This window comes from Nestor notabilis, unplaced genomic scaffold (assembly GCF_000696875.1).
Source record: "Nestor notabilis isolate BGI_N333 unplaced genomic scaffold, ASM69687v1 scaffold2668, whole genome shotgun sequence".
NCBI classification, from domain to species: Eukaryota; Metazoa; Chordata; class Aves; order Psittaciformes; family Psittacidae; genus Nestor; species Nestor notabilis.
Window position 1 is genome coordinate 112,805 of NW_009938534.1, and position 15,152 is coordinate 127,956.

Here is a 15,152-nt window from a genome sequence, read left to right on the forward strand (position 1 = left end):
TAGTCTTTCTAAAGTTTTAGCCAGTGCACTGTATTTACAGAGTATATGAAGAGGTAGAATATTGAAACTGCATATTCTTAAATTTTTTTATTAATTTTAAATTTTATCCCAAATAGATATGGTGACTGCCATCCGGTTTATTTTATTGGATCATTAGAGGCTGCTTTTCAAGAGGCCTTCTATGGGAAAGCTAGAGATGTAAGTGTGTATTAAAACTACTTTATTTAATATAGGGGAGAAATGGAAATTGCTGTACATGTTTTGTCTTTATAAAGATTACTACATTTTGTAGTTATCTTGCTTTTATTGTTTGTGAAGAGTTACACTCATTTAGTTGACTGACTCAAATACTTACCTTGGTTGTTGTTGAAATTACAGTGAATACCTTACCATTCCTAATCATTCAGGCTGTGTTTTTATTGGAATCCTTTAGTCATCAGAGCTATTTCTTTTTCTTCCCCCTTTGCCCCCTGCCCCTTTTCTTCCTGAAATAATGGTGTCCTAGCACCAGATAACACTGGCTTGCAAGTCTTGTGGTTGATCAGTTCAACACTGTGTGTTGGTAACTCCTTTGAAGGATGACTAATGAAATTGTAAATTTAAATTGAAAGGTCTCTGAAATACACTGTGCTTTTCTTTTCCCCCTTTGTACAGCCTTTAGCTGCCAAGTAAATTCCAGTACTAAGGTTTGGTTATTTAGTTTTCCTGTACATCCAACCAGACATCTCAAGTTTCTGTTATTCCATGCACAGTTTTCAAATCAGTATTTTAATAAAACTAGAATGGGGATAGTTTATTTAAGTTTTGGTGACTTGATTCACTACGGAGAAACCTAAACCCCTGCATAATTGAGCATAGAGAAAGCTGAAACACAAACAAGAAAATCACGCTGTTTAAATTTACTTTTTGTTGTCTTGATAGATAATTAATTTTAAAGTGAAGCATGTTTTGGCCGCCTGTACTTATTCATGTTAGAAGGAATAGTTATGTTAGGGACTGTTCTGGTAAGTGTGCACTGTTACAAATCTACACTATATCGCTTAAGTTAACATAAACCTAACATGTTGTGCACACACTTGAAATTCAGTGACTATTTTCATGTCTTTGTGCAGATTTCAGAGCATAAATGGACACATAATTCAGTGACAAAGTATTAATTTGCAACAACTTATTAAGGTAGACCTTAATGCTGATTTCAGAGAAATCATATTAATTCAACAAGATAAGTGTTTGAGTTAGGAAGTTTGCTTTGTGTCATATTATCAGAAATGGTTGACCGTGTATTGGTATAATAATGGACAAGAGCCCATTAGGAGCTTTCATAAGTATTTTTTATACCTATAAATCTGAAATTAATGCAGTGCAGTTACTCACATACTTATTATAATAAGTACTCAAAGTACTTCTTATACTGCTTATATAGCACATCTGAAATTCATGTAACTTTCTAAAATTTTCCAATGTATTCAGACCAGTTCCTTATCAGGATAAATTTATATATTTAGGAAAGTGTTCTTTTTGTGGCTTTTTTCTTAATTATTTTTTTCCAAACATTGCCTAGTTTTTGAAAGCTCTCCCTCCTTGTCTGAAACGACATTATTTTTATAGTAACATTCTGGCTTTAAACAAAGGTATGAGAATATATAAATACCATTTAGTTTTACCCTTTTTTTTCCCTATTACAAGGTGGTTTTTTTCCGTACTACCTCCTGGAATTCATAATTGAGGAAAGGGATACATGATGTTTTTTATAATTGCACTTCATAAAGTAATTCAATATGTATATCAGTATAAGAAAAAAGCTTAGAAGAAATTGCAACCTGTATGTCTTGTCTTCTAATTTATACTATAGAGGGCACTTAATTTTACCAGGGCAACAGATGAGCTTCAGGCACCAGCATTCTTCACTTGAAGTGAGAAATTGAGTTCCAAGAGTAAATAAAAACAAGATTGAAGGTTTAAATCCTCTGCTAGGCTTTTTGAACTTATATACTCATTAAATGTTTATTGGAGTGGTGGGATTACGAAGGATTTGGGTAGCTTCATCAACTGGTATATACTTAATCACTAAGTAAAACACTACATTTGATAGAGTGTTTCTCACGATGCCACACTCAATCCATCTTAATGAAAACCGCTTCAAACTGATTTAATTTGAGAGCACTTGGCAGCTTGAGTGCTCAGAGATCTTAGCCTTTTCTTGACAAATTCTCAATGCTGTCCAGAGCAGAAGGTGCATTCTACAGTTAGGTCTAGTGAGACAGCCATCAGCTATGATTTAATCTATACTGTGGATACTTTTTTCCCCAAAAATATTCCTATTATATATGAACTTGAAGCCTTTTTGCAGAAATATTTTAATTTGGTTTATTTGAAGAAAATTAACTTATGTCAAAACATGTGTTTTAATACACGTTCTGGGTTAAAATTCTTTTGAAGAAAGTTCATGTTGTTCTGTTAAATTTTAAATGTCTTTTCATGTGTTGCAAAGGATGGTAATTCGTCATTTTTTAAGAAAAAGTTACTTGAAAAAGATATACCTTGTAAAGTGTAGATGTTTGTCTTTTGGCTATGTTTTTCTGAGCTTTTATTATTGTAGCTTCTCATTTCAAATCTTTAGGTAGTTAACATTGACATTCATGATGGGTATCTTTTTTCCTTTAGAGGAACTGCTACTTGTAAGTAGGAGAAATGGATTGATGTTCAGTGTAGCTCTAGTTTAAAATCTGTATATCTCTTTAGCACAAAAATGGAATAGCCAAGATACAGAGCTTTGCTTTTTACAACCGGTGTCCTTGGCAATGAAATCCCCAGCTACCTCCTGCGGCCTGATAGTTGAGGGTATTGTGTGTTCGTTTCCAAGGCTTATTGTATATATAGCACAAGAAAATATTTTCCTTAGTATTTTTTTTTTAATTGGGTCAGGAAGAGAAAGAAATAGATGGAGGTTTATTAAATTAACAAGTTCTTTCGTGCAAGTCCTTCTCTACTTATTGTGCCAATTGGAAAGAAACATTTCTGTGTTAGTTTATGAAGAACAAGCTTAGTCTTGCTCAAGTAGCTAGACTATCATAGAAATAGCTAGACCTGATGCCATGGAAGAAATCTTACAATGGACAGTTTTAAACAAGATGTTTTGGGGGAGGTTTCTGTGTGACTGAAAGCAGTTTGTGGGTACCTTGTGTTATGAAACATCAGGGGGTTTATCCTAACTTAGGGCAGTACTGTTATTAATATAGGATCTGAATCACTATATTGAATCTCACTGAGCTATTTACTTGAGTAATACTGAAGTATTTTCTTTTATTAGAGCTTGTTTGCCTTTTCATTTTTATAAGTGGTTGCTACTCTTTTATTATAAGAAAGAATAAAGACATCTGCTTTACCTTTTCAGGAGCTCTTATCTTTATATACCTCTGTCAGATCACCTCCTGCTCCTCTCTCAACCTTTCTGTCCACTGACTTTTAATAAATATGTGAAACATCTCTCTTAGCACAGATTGGTGTTGTCACCTCAATATATATTCCTTCATACTGAAAAATGAACCATGTTTTTCTCGTCCTTGAGTTCTGTCTTTTAGGTTCAATTTAGTGGCAGCACCATCCCTCTCACATACGGGTACTTCATTTCCTGAATACCTAGAAGAAATATGCTCCTGCCATGTTCAAGTAAAACCTTTTGGTTTTGTTTTTGTAGCAGACTGTTCCTTCATACAGAGCTTTCTGCAGTATCGTTTTTATCTGTGTAACTTAGAAAGCTGCCCCTTGTAATTATTTCGGTTAATTAAGTTCATGCTGATCTCAGTACAGAGAAAAGATTCACAGAGATAATTACTCTGATAGAGCACATTATAGAAACAGCATTGACTACTCTCCAGTTGTCTTGTCTTAGAAGAGAAATTTGAAGTCTGTCCTTTAGATGCTACCTTGAGTAGAGGAGAGAGGTTGTTCTGAATCCCAATTGCAGGACAACTTTCTGATTTAGTCTTTGTTATCCTTTTTTCCCCATTTATTCCCTAAATAGTGAAGACTGATGTCAAGGAGCACAGCTTCACCTCCGCCTTGTACTTTGAGTCCAGGCACGTTTCAAATCAAGTTAGATTGCTACTCCAACATTTCATAAGGGACTTGATCATATTGTGTATCCTAGGTGTGTTTTGAAAATGCGTCCGTAGTTGAGTTGTCTGAGGGTTGCTAGATGAAGAAGTTACTGCCTTACTACATGATCTGGTTGAAACTGTAAAGGACAGGTATAGAAGTATAACTCTAGGTTCCCACGAAGAGTAAAGCAGCTACTCTGTAATACATAAGTTTGAGTTAAGTCCCATGATAGTCACCTATATTTTTTTCCAGTCCTGCCTGGTGTGTGTGTTGGCAGTTCTGTCCTTTCATTCTTAGATTAATTCTGAACTTGTGGATAACTATTGCTTAGAAATTTTGCTACAACATACCAGCTTAGTAGTCTCACTGTGTGCTTACACACCCTTTATTCTTCATATTTGAAAAATTGCTTTATCATTCATATCTGGGTATGGGTCTCTTCAGCATTCTTCAGCATCCTCTGTACTTGATATTAAGGAATGGATAGTTTTGGACATTGACTGCCACACTCTACTTTTCTTTCTCCTTCAAAGTCTGTGATTTGTAGATCTTATTTGAGTTTGGTTTTAATTACTGGATATTCTTTGCCGTTATGTAAGATATCACTACAAGCTCAATTGATTGAAATAGAGATACAACAGTATAATAGGATCAAATAGTTGGAAGATGAAAGTAGACTAAATCAAGCTTAAAATAAAACACACCTTTACCTGGGAGAGTGGTTAGCCGTTTGAACAGCTTGCCATGGTTCATACGGATTTTCTGTCACTGATGGTTTTTTGAGGCTGGATGTTTTACTGAAAGATAAAATTACTGAAGATTAAATGAGGAATTAGTTTAGGGATGTCTTATGCCATGTATTGTGTGAAAGACTAGGTCAGAATATTACTGGGATCATTTCATTCCCATTTTAGGAACCTGTGGGGTACAGTTTAGATCAGATCCTCTTCTACAAGGCTAGAAGCTAGTTAGTACCCCATGTCTCTCTGTGTTTGGTGTCTGTCTCCTTTCTTTTAAATTGTGCAGGGGGATTTAATAATGCTTATCTTCAGCAGGTTTTGTTTTGTTCTGTTCTGTGTAATACACAGACAAGGCTTCCTATGAATCCCCATCTGCCCTATTCCTTTGATCCTTTTTCAAAGTTGAGCAAGTTCGAAGGTGCAGCACTTCGGTGTTAGAGAACGTTTGCATTCTACTGAGGGAAAAAAGGACTGTGCATGATTGAGTAGTTGTGTCCAAGGAGGCTGATCATATGATCTCCAAGATCACCTTGTACACTTCAAAGCCTTAAAGATGTGCAAATGTGTCCCTTTGTTCATTTGAATTAGCTCTCACTACATAAAACCTAGAGGAAAAATGAAGATCTTGATTCATTAGCCTACCAGCTTGAAAGAACATTCATGTCTCTAGAAGATGTTACATCGTGAACATTTTTGTCTCAGTCATTACGTGAACTTGTAAACCTAATTTAAAAATAACCATTCAGGTCTGTGATTTTCCTGACCCTTATGACTGTACTGCTATTCTAATTCAGGTTCATGTTCTGAGGTACCTAAGTTATTCACATTATTAGCAACTGGCTTGGATATCCCATTGGTAAGGGGTTATCAGTTTAGTCTCAACATGATGATCTGTATTTCTTTATGCCTCAGTGATAACTTCTCTTTCTTCTAATTCTGTACAAAGTGCCTATTCCATCAACAGAGCAAAATCAGGCAGGAGAGGGCTGCAGTGCTTCATTCTAAATACCCGGTGGTTGGTATGATGTAAGGGAGCAAAGGTATGGCTGAGTCTCAGGCACTCTGAACGCAACAGAGATTGCAGGAAAAAAAGTGCTTGAGATACGAATTTTTTAAAGCATTTAGACAGCCGAGATGCTGAAAACAGCATCTCTTTCTCATGGCCCTTTTTCCTCTGAAATAAAATGAAACCCTGAGCTTAGGCTTGAAGCTTTTAAGACCTTAAGTCTTACTGACATTGATGAGACTTACACTCCCAAGTATGTCTGTAAATCCAGGCTTCTTCTGAAAATTCCTGTGTATGACTGCCTGGTTTTCAGCATCCACATACTCTGAAAAATACATCCCTTGATAGCTTAAGTTCCTGAAGTCCTAAGGCCTTTGGAAGTCCATCAGCTATTCAGTACTTAGATCTTTTTCAGTATCTTATACCTTCACAGGGACTAGTAAAAGTTCTTCCCTGTAAGGATTATTTTTTTTCCTTGATTAAAATTTTATGCTAAGTGTATAACCCTTGAGTCATTTTATTTTTGAGAAATCCAATACAGGACAGACGAGTGCTCCATTAACAGGCTTCTTTTATGCAAGCCAAGACTACAGTTAACTTTAGTGAGCCTATTTTATTAGCATTGACTGAAAAATTCCCAGTGTTAGTCATCACAGAGTCCCAGAATATACTCTGATTTTTCAAAGACTTGAAATAAAAGCAACAAAACCCTGCTTATAAACATATACAACCATGGGTTAGTTTAAAAAAAAAATAATTAAAAATCATTAAAAAACAGTGCAAAACAAAACACAAAAAAATCCCCAACAGCATCAAATTCCAAGCTGTGAGCCTTTTGCAATAATGCTTTTTTCCAAGGAAAAAATACTCCTGGCTTCCCCCAAGATTTTTTCAAAGTCTGTTTCAGTACTTCAGTTCCTCCTGCTACCTCTTTTTATTTCTTCTAGCAATATATCTGTGCCAGACCTTAACATTTTGGATTAATTATTAGACACAAGTACAGTCTTTTATATGTGATCAAGTTTAGTCTTTGCGTGGTGAGAGTTGTTGATGCAACAAAAATGTTGATGCACGTGTAAAGTAGCTCAGTGTAAACATCTATTGTGTATGTGCCTGTTCTGTTTACTAAAATTTGTCCCTAAATCTTTAAGCCTAAAACTGTACATATTTTGAAACATTCTGTTGTATGGAATCTCATATTTAACAGTTTCATGGGGTTGTTTCTTTGGAAGTAAAAGTGTTTCTCAAGAGCCTTTTTTTCTACCCGCTCCCCGTGAAAAGAGGAGAGCAAAGCCATCCGCTTACCACAAAGCAGTGCCACCACAAAGGAAAGATTAAGGGTTTAGAGAGAGGTCAATGTGGGTTTTTCTCTAACTAAACACTTTCCTAAAGTTTCCTTGTGGAAAAAATAATGAAGTCATCTCAGAGTTTTTAAAGAATTTTTATTTCTTTTTCACCGTCTGCATTCGCTTGTCTTCTCAGCATGGATGTTTAATCTTTCTAGGCTTTGTGAATTGGTCCAAATGAATAAGTGGTGAGCTGTCTCTCTAGGAGCTAGAGGCTTATTCTAAGGCCCTAATCACTGAGTAAACACATCTTTGCCCTCCCTCTCTTACAACTGCTATATAATAGTCGAGATTCTAGCACAGTAACCTGGATATTGCAGGGATCGACGCTTTGAAATGCAGAATGGCTGATCCTCAAAAACAGACAGTGCCTGATCTTCCCCTGCCTCTTTCTTCTTTTTAAATTAAATATCACCACAGAAATGCTGTTTTATTGCTTGATATTGTGCATCAGTGCCCTGGATTTTCAAGTTTAGTTTCAGTCAACATTGTTGGCTGCACTTATATGGATCTTTGCATGTTGGGCTTATTAATGGCCCTTCCTGGCACATGTATATGTGGTTCTGAAGAACATTGAAATTAAATTAGACAAACATTAATGCAAATTACTAATCCGTTTCCCAAACTCTAATGTTCAAATGTATTCTTCTTTTTATAAACAGTCATTAAGTTTTATCCAGAGCCAGTGTATGAGTTGATAGCCATAAGGGATTTTTTACAAAGACAGCTTGTCTCAAAATTGCATCCCATCTCAGCAAATATGTTCAAGTAGGATTTTGAAATAAAGTAAGTAATATATATGAGTATGTGGGATTGGAAAGTTGTAATTTTCTGAATGGTATTTATAATTCACTGAATACCTGATATGGAATCAAAGAATGCTTTCGGTTGGAAGGGACCTGAAAGATCTCCCAGTTCCAACCCCCTGCCACGGGCAGGGACACCTTCCACTAGAGCAGGTTGCTCCAAGCCCCTGTGTCCAACCTGGCCTTGAATTCTGCCAGGGATGGGGCAGCCACAGCTTCTCTGGGAAACCTGTGCCAATGTCTCACCACTCTCACAGGGAAGAACTTCTTCCTCATGTCTTATCTAAACCTATCCTCTTTCAGTTTAAAGTCATTCCTCCTTGTCTTATGACTACATTCCCTTGTTAAAAGCCCCTCTTCAGCTTTGTTCTTGGCCCCTTTTTGCACTGGGAGCTGCTCTAAGGTCTCCCTGGAGCCTTCTCTTCTTCAGGCTGAACAACCCCAACTCTATCAGCCTGTCTCTGTAGCAGAGGTGCTCCAGCCCTCAAGAACATCTTCATGGCCTCCTCAGGATTCACTCCAACAGGTCCACATCAGTTGTTCTTCCCTTATCCAGCAACGCTGTAACCCCATCATAGAAGGCAACCAAATTTATCAGATGCTATTTGATGTTTGTGAAGCCGTGTTGGCTGTCACCAATCACCTCCTTATTTTCCATGTGCCTTATCATAGTCACCAGGAGGATCTGCTCCATGATCTTGCTGGGCACGGGGGTGAGACTGACTGGCCTGTAGTTCCCCCAGTCCTCCTTTTTTCCCTTTTTACAATGGGAGTTATTTTTCCCCTTTTCCAGTCAGTGGGAACTTCACCAGACTGCCGTGATTTCTCAAACATGATGCATAATGGATGAGCCACTTCATCCACCAGTTCCTTTGGTACGTGTGGGTGCCTCTAATCAGGTCCTGTGGACTTCTACACCTTCAGGTTCTTTGTATGGTCTTGAACCTGATCTCCTACAGCAGGTGTAGTCTTCAACTCGCTCATAGTTTCCCTGTATTTTTCTCAGTCTGCTTTATATATTTACATACAGACAGACTCACTTTCCAAAAGGTGGTCTAAGATTATTATGGGGACACAGGACACCTCTCTGCTGCTGGCAATGAAGTTCAGACATTACTTGGTAGGGTTTCGGAAGAACTCTGAGTATTTTGTTTCAAGTGGCCATAAACACCATCCTCAACATCTACTCTTTGCAAATGCAGTAACTAAAACGAGATATATCAGCACTCACAAAATCAATGTGAGATTTGATCCACGTTCCTGTGCACTTTCTGTTGTGTCTTACACATTTGCAGTGCTGTCATGTTTTTAGGTTTATGATTGTTTTGTATTGTAGATGCTGTTGCATTAAGAGATGTGTTCCTTGCTTGGGGAATTGTTCCAAATGTCTCTGTTGGGCAGCAAGCCAAAAAAGTTCACTCATTTCTTAAGCTACGTCTCTTAATAAGGTTTTTGGTTTTCGTTCAAATGCTGTTATTTTCATGTTCATGCAATGTATCATGTTCTGATACCTGAAATAAAATTTTAGGAAGCATTGAGATTTACAGATTTGACTTGAAATGTACTGGGTTTTTCCCCCATGTGTCCACGTTGAGATACTTGGCGCCTTTGATAAACACCATAGGTTGTACTAATGCACAAATCTGCAGCAGTAATTTGGAATTACTAAATATCCTGAGGAAGTTTTCACTGATCTTTTCTCATGTCTTTTCAGAGAAAGCTTCTTGCTATCTACCTCCACCATGATGAAAGTGTACTAACCAACGTTTTCTGCTCACAAATGCTTTGTGCTGAATCTATTGTCTCCTATCTGAGTCAGAACTTCATAACCTGGGCATGGGACATGACAAAAGAAGCAAACAGAGCAAGGTAAGACTCTTTGGACTGTAAGTGGAGCAGCTTTCCTTTCAAGGAAGACCCTTATCTCTGTGTATCAAATCTTCTGTTGCTTGACATCTATTTGAACTAAAAACTTCATGCTTGTGTTTAGCTGATCAATGAACCTGTGCTGAGGTTCACTGAGAATTGGACTGTCCTTGTTTTCACCACAAAGTGACTTCTTATACCTGTGCAGGAAAAAGTATCTGAACAATCTATTTCCTTTTTTGTTTTTTCTTTTGAGTTCAGTTTTTAAACACAGTTCTAGGAATGTGTCTTCGCAGTTTTGCGTTGCTGGGCCATAATGCTGTGTCACACTAATTGTACATAAATAGGCGTAAATGAATTAGAACTATCTGGGATAAAAACTATAGTTCTTAATGAAAATCTTATTTTAAAAATAACATTCATGTCATAAATATTAAAAATGAATTATGCAAAAAAAATAGAAGCTTGCAATTCATATGAACTTTTTTGAACTACGGCTTTCATACAGAATATTCCTTTGGTAATGTTCAGTTATTTTGATAGGATTTAATATAATAAAAGCTATCCTATGTCTTAGGTACCATCACTTTTGCAGATGGCTAAAGAAATCAAAAAACTCTAGATTCCACCTCTTTCTACATCTTTTGAGTGTTCTTAACAAATTTTCATACCTTTATATTGACCTCTCTCTTCTTCAGTTGCTTATCAGTTGATCATAATCTATTGAAATTAATTATTCTATGATTATAGTTGTCTTTAGAAATCAGACTTGTTTGGTTTTCTAGCTTGAACCTTATTTCATCACCTTTATTTGCACAGGAGTTGACTGCTTGTCAGGATAATGTCTTGCAGATATTACTATAATAAGAGTTGTTTTAACTTTTGAACAAAAGATGTAACAGTCACTTAGGCTGGGATAAGTTTGCCACTTCTGTTACACAATTCCATTGATTATTGAACAATTAAAAGTACATATTTGTGTTTCATTCTCTTGTGGCTTGCTAGAATAGAGCATTCATCCACTCCTATTCTGAAAATGTAAATTGTAGTTAATATTTCTTTACTGAAAGTGGGCATGGAGAACAGAACAATCTCTTTTTTCCGAAACACTTTATAAACGACACTTGTGTTTCACAGGAATTCCTTGCTTGACCTTCTGCATTTCATCACTGGATGAATCAGCAGCTATGTTTCTAATTTAAATTGTTCTAGAGAAGAATGAAAGGTTATGGAAAAAAGCAGTCACAAAACCAGAAGTTTTAAAAACAGAAAAGAGAGAGAGAGGAAAAAGAAACATCTAGGTTCTTTCATGGGACCAAATACATAGACTGGAAAGTTGCTTAAGTCTTTTGGTATTGCCATTCATGGGCAGTAAGGAGCCTCCTCCTTTTCTTTTATCCCACAAGTTGGTGTAGAAGGAAACACTATTTCTAAACCATCTGTAGTGGCTAAGTTCAGTTGACTACCTGCTGTTCTATTGTTCCCTTTTCTATTTAATTCTCTAGTTTCTTTTATTTTACAATGACAAAAAATTGCAGTGTAGTTTCTTTTGAAAAACTGTGTTTGAGGGGTTTTTTATGACTGACGATCAACAGCCATGTAATTGCTTTGTTGTGTTTTACTAAAGAAATCTATTAAGTAGCACAACTTTGATACACTAGTAATAAGAGTTTGCAGGTTACAGAGACACCTGTGGTGACCAAAGCGACAGAAGCTGCTTATTAGAAAGAGCCTGTACAGCTGTGTCCTATTAACTCCTTATGACACTTCTTAAAACACAAAATAAAGGGCTTGTTTAAGGCTTTATAGCTGTTCTCAATGAACCTACTCACCGATTATGCAGTGCGATAGGGTTTTTAAGCCTTCATTTTTTGCTTTCTCTTAACAACAACAAAGAAACTGTCATATTAACAGTGAGGTCAAAAAATAGTAAGGGGTAAACAAGGCATGCTGGCTCAAATGAGAATAATTTCTTGGTTGTGTTTAGTGTCACATCCTGCTCCTTAGACTGTGATTTCTTTGGAGGAGGCATGATGCTTCCTTCTTCCTTTGGGAAGTGCCAGTGCACTGTGGGCATTCCCATAAATATCTACTCAGTACCTCCTGTTTAATTACTACCCTTCTTTACATGGCAGTGGTCTTGGAGCCTATTTTGTTCTATATCCCTATGAATACACTTCACATAGCTTTTTATTTGAATGATGGCAACAACAGAGGGAACTGCTTTTTGCATGCTGGTGTAGCCCAAGAGCAATTTACTTGTGCTGTTACAATTGTGCATTAGTGGAAAAGCCAGGGTGGGAAGGCAGAGGAGTCAGGCCCACTTTATTGACATGAATCAGTAGGGACACCTCAATATCAGTAGTAAAAGACAGGTTTTCGGTACTATAGCATGGCATGAATAAATTCAGATATAAATACTTTCCTCAATAAGCCAAAAAAATCTTGAATATTTCCAATTCTTTTTCTTGCTCTTTGCTGTCCTCTTTCTGACATATGTGGATGTCATTCCATTCCAAAAATAGTAGTTTCCATTTTTCTCATTAGTGAAATAGGGGTCCATCCTGAATATTGTATAACAGAACCAGCTCCAAAATCTTGTCTTTTTTAGTATGTTCCTTGTTGGACACTGATGTAGAGATGTGCGTTCAACCTTGTTCTTCAGCACCCATTGCAACAAAGCAAAGAGGGTTCTGTAAGTAGGACTGGAGTGAAAACGCAGTGTGCAAGCACCAGGGTAACTATTAGAAGTAGTGCAAGAGAACAAACAATATAGCTTTGGGAGTGGGATTTTTAAGAATTTCTAACTACAGCCACCCAGGACTGTTACTTTGTCAAACTGAAGGAGAACTCTAGTTAATACACTTAAGAGGATGTTTTGATTTGGCTTCCACAGCTTTTAATTGCCTCTGACATAAGGTTTGCAGGAAAAGGAGCAATTACCTTGGGTAATGCTGCAACTTACGAATCTTTTCATTACTATAATAAAAAAAATCATAACAAAGGGCACAAAATTTAGGAAATCAAAGTGTTTTTATAATACTGTTAAGGAATCTACATGAAAACTTTATCACCTATAGTTTAGACTTCAGTTTAGTGAGCAACAGTTTAGAATATTCTTGTAATTTATGCTGCCCGTGGTGAAAGAAGGAAAAAAGCCCACAGAGCTACATTATTGTCTTTTAACTTTTGTGGTATATTCCACTCAATTTGTGGTAAATCATGAGCTTAAAAACTACTGTTTCCTTTCCATTGCTTGCTATGTATATTTGCTACTATGCCACTCCAAACAGCAGAAATGTGCTTACAGAAGGTCTCAGGGCAGTAGTAATGGTGTTGACAATTCTGGCCCTACCTCTTGGACCAAGCATGTGGCTGCAGCAGCTCACCAGGTCCATTGGGCCATAGTAAGGGCTAAATGATTCCTCAGGTTTCCAGAGAGGTTATGGGATAGGTAAGCAGGAGGCCAGACATAAGCAGCCATAGTTCTGGCACTTTCTGACCAAAAAGAGTTGACTAATTACCATTATTCCAATTTAATTATATGTGTGCGTATGGGAGGTGTATATATATGTATGCAAGCACATGCCTAACTTTTTTTGTTGATTTATTAGCATATATTAATATATTTGTATCCAGAACAGATATATAATGAATATAGATGTATGTATATACACACATGTATACCTTCACATGCTCACATACCCTTATGTTTGCACACAGCATTTACAAACATAGATTATGCATAATATTAACAGATTTCCAGTGTATATTGTTTGCCAAGTAAAGCAACGCCAAAACCATAAAACAATGACTCAAATGTCTGTAAGCAGCCTTTCAGCTTTTGATATCTTTGCCCTTGGGCACTGTATTTCAAGGTGTTGCCAGCCTTTCTCAGCTCTGATGACAGGTACTTGTTAGTTTTAATGTTCAAATGATAGTTTTACACATTACTAAAGCTTAGGAAAGAGTTAATTGACTAAAGCGCTTCTCAGCAGCAGGTTGTCTTCACCTGCAATTTCCGTCATCAAGTAATTAGCCATATTCACAGTTGCTGACCCTTAATACTAACCTACTGAATGATGCATGCCTGGATGAAGACCAGTTGACCATATTACTCCAGCTCCCCGATCCTATTTGATCCTTCAGCAAATACATTGCAGGTGTGGGGTCTGTGAGAGCTGGACTCAGTGAGTTAATTTCTCACTGCCTCTTCGTCAGTGACCATAGATTCTGTATATGTTGCTTGAAAAACTGTTGGACGTGTTCTTTAGGCACTAAAGCCTTAACAGGTTTCACAGAACAGTGTGAAAACCTTTTCTATTGTATTTTGCAATATTTTACTTAATTTACTTTAATAGCAATACAGTGCCAGTCAATAAAAACAGGTCAAAAGTCTAATTAATGTTTTAAAAATAAAGGTTCTCAAATGCCGAGTGAGTTTGTCATTTTCTCTATGGTTTGTTTTGAGGAGAAAGAGGAAAGAAGGTGAGGAGGGAACCCTTCTGTTCCATGATTACATCCCACCCGCTCATTTTCTCCTTTTCTCCTTTGCTTTTGATTTTAGTGGCGGTCTTAACAGAATGTCAAGATCAATTTGCAGCATGGTTTAACTCAAGGTTTGCATTCTGCCAGCAGCGATTGTCCTAACGAACAATGCCGTGTGTTCTTGTAACTTCAGAAGCTTTTAGAAGGCTCATGGCAAGGGCAGCATCTAATGACTTTATTAGTGTAGGGTTTCAAAATGGGCTCAGTAATTGTTTGCATCTCTTTGTCATCTAGTCATAATTACTGCATAGTATTGTTTGGGGTTGCACTTGTGAATAGTTTCCTAATAGCACTGAAATGAAGAAAAAAGGGAAAAGGATAAAAGGTGATTGTCTCTTTAGATGGAGAACAAAACAGCCTGTATATAGATGATGGTTAAACTGTTTATTATACACCCACCAGAAAAGGTAAACTATCCCTGCTTAAATATTTATGTGCTTCAAGGTAATTTCACGTTAGTAGTCTAAAAATGTCCAAATTTGGAAAACTAAAAACCAGCAGAGTGCATTTTAATCTGGTTGTGATTGGTAAAATATGGATGTCTTCATAATATTCAACTATAAATAGAAAGTAGTCTCTTGATGTGATTAAGGTTTTCAGTGCATTGTTTTATATGCCTGTAGTGATGTTTAAAGGTCATATTAAAAAAATGTTAAAACCACAAGAATTAACTAAACTGATAGATTTGTAAGCATATATTTTAAGTCCCCACTATAAAACCAAATCCTAAAGCAGGTTC

At 36.7% G+C, this 15,152-nt stretch overlaps 1 protein-coding gene across 1 annotated transcript in view; it reads left to right on the forward strand.

The window, feature by feature from the left end:
• FAF1 (Fas (TNFRSF6) associated factor 1) overlaps positions 1-15,152 on the forward strand; it is a 164,078-nt gene that overhangs the window by 112,648 nt on the left and 36,278 nt on the right. Inside the window, exons 12-13 of the mRNA XM_010019353.1 lie at positions 117-198; positions 9,714-9,868. Coding sequence (XP_010017655.1) covers positions 117-198; positions 9,714-9,868 — 237 coding nt within the window. The remainder of the gene's footprint in view (positions 1-116; positions 199-9,713; positions 9,869-15,152) is intronic.